The following is a 7769-nucleotide window of genomic DNA, read 5'->3' as shown; positions in this document are numbered from 1 at the left end:
TAAAATATAACTAATTTTCCCATAAATTTTTAAAAAAATATTAAAAAAACTATAAACATATAAACGAATAATGAAAATGCAAAAAAAGATAGACCTTCCTTTGCAATGCAGCATCTTAATCAACATACACAATAAAAGTCGGTACTTAATTCTACTGAGTTTGGTTGAGTTGTGTGACATTATTAGAATGGATAAGGGATAAGGTATGGACTTTATTCTAATCTTACTTGCAGGTTGAAATTTTTTTAAAATTTTATTCTACTTGATCTGCGGGTTTTTCAATCCTTAACCCTAACCCTATCCGCACTCTAAAGTTCTAAACCCTACCCAAATTTCTTATATATTAATAAAACAGAAAATAAAAAATTAAGTTCAAATTAAAATTAAAAGCAATAAAATTTAAAGAAATCCAACATAAAATTACAAATAATATGATCACCAACTAGTTTAGTGATTATTTTAAGTTTTTATAAGAGAAAGATTGTGAGTTCAACACTCACTTTTTTCACTACATACATAATTTTTACATATATATTATATAATATATTAACAAATTGACTTGAATTGAATACCCACAGAATAAAATATATATTACCAATCCTAGATGTTATAGCAAATTAAACAGAATCTTGTCATAGACACATAAACTTGAACCTTTGTGACATTGGTATTCAATAAAAATATGAGTAATGTGAAAAAAAAAAATTTTCAATCAACTTATCCGAGTAATGGATGCAATGCTGTATAACACAAATCATTTGACCCAAAAAAAAACACAAATCATTAATATTTTGTTTGGATGTAGAAAAAAAAAATAAAAAAATAAAAAAATATTAAATAAAAAAATTATTTTTTATTTATTTTCTTTTCACTTATGTTCATGATGTTGTTGTTTGGAAATCATGAAATTGAATTCACTCAACAATTGAAGTTCACTTTATTGATTTGGTAATATTAATAATTAATTATTTTGTTTTTTTAGAAATTAATTATATAGATTATAGAATTTATTAGTTCCTCTTTAAAGGTCTAAAAATAAATTATTTCTACTGAAATATGATCCGATGATGAAATCGTTATTAAAAAAATTGATCATTCTTCTAACAAATATAATTTATCATCAAAACAATTAAATATGTCATAATAAAATAATCATTAAATTGGTCATAATTAAATAATTAAACTCTTTTATCTCAATAAAATTAAATTTTTTTTTATAAACATGAATAAACATGAAATACATTTAAAGGAAGAAGGAAGAAGGAAAAAAAGAAGGAAGATATTGAAGCTGCGGTAAGCTGCAGCGAAAGAGGAGAGTCAATAACAGTGAAAAAGGGAGAAGAGGATTGTAAGAAAAAGAAGGAAAGTGACGAGGAAGATGAACCAAATAAAAGAAAAAAGAGAAAATGACAAATAAGTCCCTGACCTTTTAACCCGCAGACATTTTTGTCCCTGACCATTGAAAAATACTTTTAAGTCCCTGACGTCTCTAAAAATTAGACGGATCAGTCCTTCCGTCCATAAGCCACCGTCAAACCCGACGAAAAAGGCTAACCTGGTTCTGTTCTGATGACTTGGCGTTATAGATACACACGTGGACTGATGAGCCAACATGATAGTTTCAAAAATTGGACAAATAAGTCCCTCAACCCTAAAACTACATCGTTTCCTGTTTGGCCCTAAATAACCCATTCTTCTTCCTCCTCCTCTTCTGTAAGGACCCCGTCTGCACCGCCCTTGAGGCTGCCGACGGCAGGGCCAACTTCAAGGATGACGTTTGGTCCAGGCCCAGCGGCGATGGCGGCATCAGCAGGGTTCTCCAGGACGGAGCCATTTGGGAGAAGGCTGGAGTTAATGTCTCCGTTGTTTACGACATCATGCCGCCAGAAGCTTACCGCGCTGCAAAAGCTGCCGCTTCTCCTGACCAGAAGCCTGGTCCTATTCCGTTCTTCGCCGCTGGAATCAGCTCCGTAAGTGTTTCCTCAATTCAATTCTTTTCGATTTCAGATGGAATGGGAAATGACATCAACCTTTTTCAGGTTTTGCATCCGAAGAACCCATTTGGCCCAACCTTGCAGATTATGATTTTCCATCCTTATTTCGGAGCTGTTTCTCATACCATTATTGCTACTGTTGTCTGCCAATGACTTATACTCAGGTAAATGGGAATCTCTTCAAGTGAATCAATTACTAGATTTAGGCTTTGTAGGATATGCTTACACTTGGTCTAACAATCAGGTTGGGGAAGCAAATATTCAAGAAAGGCTAGATAGAGCAGTGGCAATAATAAATTGGAAGGAAGCATTCCTAGAAAGAGTGGTAAAGTATTTTCAAAGATACAGATCAGACCATTGTCCAATCCTAATCAATGTTCATGGGGAGAGCTTAAAAAGGAAGAGGCCATATATTTTCAGATTCGAAGAATGTGGCTTAGAGACTCTGAATGCAAAGAGATTATCAAAAGAGGATGGGCTGTGAACTATGATCAAATTGAAGAGAAACTAGGAAAGTGCAGCAAAGCGTTGCAAGAATGGAGACTGAGTTGGAGAACTTCTTTGGAAAGAATCCGTTGGAATCAAAAGATATATCCAGAATTGTAAATCACAACCACTTTACTATTGGATGTTATGATTCTCTGATCATGGGTGAGGAGATATTTGGTCCATTGCTTCCATCATCACGGTAAGAATAATTTAATCAAGGCACCTAAATAACTGTTTTATATGACATTGTTTTTGCAATTTGTTATCAATCTGCAATAGTAATTAATATGTGCTACTTTGGAAGATCAATAATGATGATACATGATTTTTGGATAATAGGTGAATAAATTGGAAGAAAGTTTTGATCTGATCAATTTAGGAACAAAGCCTCTGGCTGCATATATATTTACAAATAACAAGAAGCTGAAAGAGCAGTTTGTGAAGAATGTTTCTGCAGGGGGATGCTTGTCAATGACATTGCCTTACATGTAATGTTCATTTGTCTTTTTTTTTTTATATATATATAATCTTTTCAATCAATGCATGAGCTTGCATGTGTGTGTGCTAAGAACTAAATAACCATTCAGAGTTGGAGGGTTACCCTTATTTTGATTTTAAATGAAGAAGAATCATGATATAATACAACCTTCTGATAATGTTTCTAAAGATCATTCTCATAAAATGTTTATGTTTCACTCCACCAAAATATTTAAGTATCTAGCTAAGAAGATTGAGGATGCATCCATATTTATAATCACTCATTTTCTATATATTCCTAAAATATGCAAATATTAATATTAATATGAAGTGAGAATATTGTTCATCTCTGTTTTGTTCTCTTTTCCTGGTGCAGCTTATTGTTCCATCTCACTCACAAATTGAAGAAACAATTCTGAATTTGAAAAGGGCACAGGCAGACTTAGATGAACTCTTCTATCAAGAAGAGATTAAATGGGCCCAAAGATCTCGTGTGAACTTGTTGAAAGCGGGGAACAAAAACACTCGATTTTTTCATCAGCAGGCATCTTAACATAGAAGGAATAAAACTGAAAGAATCACTGATGACGAAGGGAATCTCTATAAAGAAGACGAGAAACAGAGTATATGGTTCTCCCTTTTCGACAACAAATGCACACCGGAACCTTCTCATTCTTGATGGTGATTTTTTTGGAGGGAGAACCAGAGTATTCCTGCGTTTAATCTTTGGTCTTTCTTAGGGTTTAATGTAATTTTGTAAAAACTCTGTGGGTGTAATAGGCATTGTACACAAGGAAAGAGACGAGAGTGTATATAAGGGGCAGCACACAAAACGACGTCGTTTTGAGTGACAGGGACTTATATGTCCCTTTTTCAAAAGCTCCATCCCACTAACGTGCCACGTGGGAACGCCGTTAAGCCAGGTAAGCAGAGGGAAAGCCAGGTCAACCTTTTCCGTCAGGTCTGACGGTGGCTTATGGACGAAAAGACTGATCCGTCTAATTTTTAGGGACGTCAGGGACTTAAAAGTATTTTCCAATGGTTAGGGACGAAAATATCCGCGGGTTAAAAGGTCAGGGACTAATTTATCCTTTTCTCAAGAAAAAAAAATCATGGTGCATTAATATTACTACACTGTCACCGTATTTTTTATGTTGCCAAACTATTAAAGTTAACTCGAATGATTAATGAAAATGTAACTCAATTATTCGAATCAAAATAATATTTTACTCCTAATTTTTTTTAATTTGGTCTAGGGTCATGCATGCATTGCTTTCTTCCTCTACGCATGGAGAATTTAATGGTAATATTTGTTGTTAGTGTAAGATTATTAGTAGGAGTGCCATACATATGAATACACAAATTAAAAGGAAGCAACTTTTTTGCTCAAACATCAATTAAGGCCTCTTTCTTAAATCATTGAGATTCACTCATATTCCTGGTTTTTTTTTGGTGTAGATTCTGTCATATTCATAATTCATGGGACCCCTTGATGAGTTATTATTTTGGTCCAATATGAGAAAGAACGGAAAAGGCTCCCAAAAAAACAAGAACCTCAGGGGGCCCAGACTATAGAGCATCTATCTTGAAAATATATAAAAAAATATTAAAAACAAACATCTAAATTAGTCCTTAAAGAATTTGAAATAAGATACTTTAGTCTCAATAAATTTTTATTTACTACAAGTTTTCAAGAAGTACTCTCGTAGTAAAGACTGATCTTTTTGTTGTTTTCAATCAATTTTTAATATGCATATTAGATAAATAAATTTTTAACAAATTTTATTATAAAACAATTAGATCAAAAAAATATCACTATATGATCTCTTTTAAAATAATAAATAAATTAATCTATTTTATGACTTGTGCCATTAATACAAGTATGGAACATTATTTATTTATGGAGTTATTTATTTATTTATTTATCTTTCTACGCGAGCCATTAATACAACAGTTGAAAGTTGTAGCGGTAACTCAAATTGTGGATGTCGAATTTAATTAAGAGGACAGAGGACAAATTAAAAGGTAACGACAATTTGTTATTAGGTCCTCAAATAGGGCATGCAATAGCAATAGTTTTGCTCAATTATTCCATTTATATATTATGATATATCAACAATTTTGAAAAGATAGAAGTGTTAGTTTAAATAATATGAACTTTTTAAATTTTAAAAATTTACTTTTAAATAATAAACATGATCCAAATTGTTAATACTTCACAACATAAATAAAATAGAACAAATTAATTTTTATTTTATTATTGTTATTAGATTAAATTATTCTATTAATCTCTATAATTTTATTAAATTTGTAATTAATTTTTTATATTTTAAAAACTTTTAATTAGATCTCAACCTTAATTTTAAATTTGTAATAACATTATTATTATTATCATTCCAAATTTGGTAGAACTTCCTTTGCAATGCAACTTATTAATCAATGCACACAATAAAAGTGGGTACTTCTACAGTTCTACTTGGTTTGGTTGTGACATTATTATAGCAAACAACATCTTGTCGGAGACACATAAACTTGAACCTTTGTCACATTGGTATTCAATAAATTATGTGAGTAATGTGACAAAAAATTTCAATAAATTCATCTGAGTAATGGATGCAATACTGTGTGTTAAAGTTTGTTCACACATGCATTTTGTTGTTTGGAAATCATGAAATTGAATTCACCCAATAATTGAAGTTCATTTTATTGATTTGTTAATAATAACTAATTATTTTGTTTTGTTAGAAATTAATTATATAGATTATAGAATTTATTTATAGTCGTATCTCTTTAAATAAAGGTCCAAAAATAAATTATTTCTATTGAAATATGATCCAATGATAGAATCAAAATTGAAGATTTGATTATTCTAAAGTATAAAATTTGATCAATTGAAAAACAAGAGAATATTAGATTAATTACTTAGTAAAATCGGCACATATTATTGTAAAACAATTATATATGATATGCGTAAACAAAAAATTAATCATCACATAAGTTATCATATATTTGTATTATTTGTATATATGTTGATTCAGATATTTTTCTAACAAATATAATCTATCATTAAAATAATCAAATCTATCATAATAAAATGATTATTAAACTCGCTATAATTAAATAATCAAACTCTTTTACCACAATAAAATTAATTTTATTTAAAAACATGAAAATATATTTCTATACGGTAGTCGATTTTATTCTTTAATATTTAAGTTGACTCTTAATTTTGTTCTTACATTTAAAATATTTTATTTTTATTTTAAATATCTTATTTCGTCTTATTTTAGTCGTGTAGTTAAAATAAAAAAAAAAATCTTCTAAATGTACTTTTTTCATCATCATTTTCTTTTAAGTAAAGACAATAATCATAACTGTGGTGGTCTTGGTAAAAATTGAGGTGATTTAAAAGTTAAATTAACAGAAGCATGAGAAGAATAAAAAAATAATAACAAATAATATTTTTGAAAACCAAAAAAAAATTGATTAAAAATTAATAAAGTACTTTATTATTTGGTGTATGGGTTTTGAAGGAGTTCAATCTAATCATTATTAAGTGGATTCTAGAGTATGGAATTAATTAAATTGATTTTCTTTGCTTACCAAACATTTTCGACGGAAATATTTGGTAACTAAAGAAAATCAGTCAAAAATAGTCATAACTTACCTTATTTAACATTTATTAATTATTACGATAATTAATAAAAGCTAAATAAGATAAGTTCTCGCTGTTTTTTTTGGCTCCCTAACATTATCCTTATAAATAAACAAACTTAAAATTCATCAGCTGATTAAAAAAATTGAGTTCTAATTGCATCTCATCATTATTAGATTCAATGGTCCAACTATATTTTATAATAGTGGATTTAAGTTAGATTAGATACATAGAAGAATGTAATATAATTTATGAGAGAAAAAAAGGGGGATAAAAGCAAAATTGTAACCTACATGGTTTCAATTACCAAGGCGATAATTGAGGTTCACTTCCATTGCATGTGATTGGATATAGAAGCACATGTACAGAAAGAGAATAGGACTTTATATTAAGAGCATAATAATTTAAATGAACCTTTTTTCCTTTTTTCTTTTTCTTCTTTCTGGTTCTTCAATTCATTGAACTTCTAATTATATCAACTCTTTAACTTGTGTCTCTCAACTTCATCAAACTAATTGGATCATTTGATTTGTCCTAGACACAAGCCAAGGTTGTATTACAAATACAAAATATCAAATTTTCATAAAAATATCTTCACATAAAAATGATATTACAAACGGTTAGATAGTTTAATATATTTAACTAAACTATCTGACAGTTTACAATATCATATGAAGATGTCTTTATAAAAATATTCACCGTATATAAAATTTAACAGCGTGATCCCTTTCTACATTTAAGAGATCCAGCTGAAGCAGTGATAGAACCAACAAGAGAAGAAGATTTGGCTGCCAAACTTGAAGCTCTTGCATAGCTTGAAGATGCACCTGCTCCTGATGGGGTAAAGAATGCACCATTTAACATTAAATCTCCATTAGACCTCCAATTCCAATTCTTCCATTTACTTTGTGGTGTATCCTCACGCTTTGTCACCTGAATATATATATTTCTTAAATTAGCATCAAGGTGTAACATTAACATAAACATAAATAACAATCTATCTAAGACCAATTATATTTTCAATCCATGAAGTGGATATACAGGACATAATTTAGATGCTAGCTACTTTTGGATTTTTGGCATCCACCAACTCGCAAATGAATAATTAAATTTACAATCATGTTATGTATAAAAAAAATTAACTATTAAATCAT

At 29.7% G+C, this 7769-nt stretch overlaps 1 protein-coding gene and 2 long non-coding RNA genes across 3 annotated transcripts in view; 2 read left to right on the top strand and 1 right to left on the bottom strand.

Moving 5' to 3' along the window:
* LOC110268094 lies at nt 1756–2405 on the top strand. The gene is made up of 3 exons (XR_002356149.1): nt 1756–1970; nt 2040–2158; nt 2239–2405. It is a non-coding gene; the product is annotated as an uncharacterized LOC110268094 (long non-coding RNA).
* On the top strand, nt 2617–3099 carry LOC110267623. The gene is made up of 2 exons (XR_002355444.1): nt 2617–2682; nt 2823–3099. It is a non-coding gene; the product is annotated as an uncharacterized LOC110267623 (long non-coding RNA).
* LOC107624008 (probable pectate lyase 5) overlaps nt 6905–7769 on the bottom strand; it is a 2854-nt gene continuing 1989 nt past the window's right edge. The window contains exon 4 of the mRNA XM_016326436.2: nt 6905–7548. Coding sequence (XP_016181922.1) covers nt 7327–7548 — 222 coding nt within the window. The 3' untranslated portion in view covers nt 6905–7326. The remainder of the gene's footprint in view (nt 7549–7769) is intronic.

Source organism: Arachis ipaensis, chromosome B10 (assembly GCF_000816755.2).
Source record: "Arachis ipaensis cultivar K30076 chromosome B10, Araip1.1, whole genome shotgun sequence".
Lineage (NCBI taxonomy): Eukaryota > Viridiplantae > Streptophyta > Magnoliopsida > Fabales > Fabaceae > Arachis > Arachis ipaensis.
Note: the sequence above shows the minus strand (reverse complement) of the source record. Positions and strands in the feature narration are given on the sequence as shown.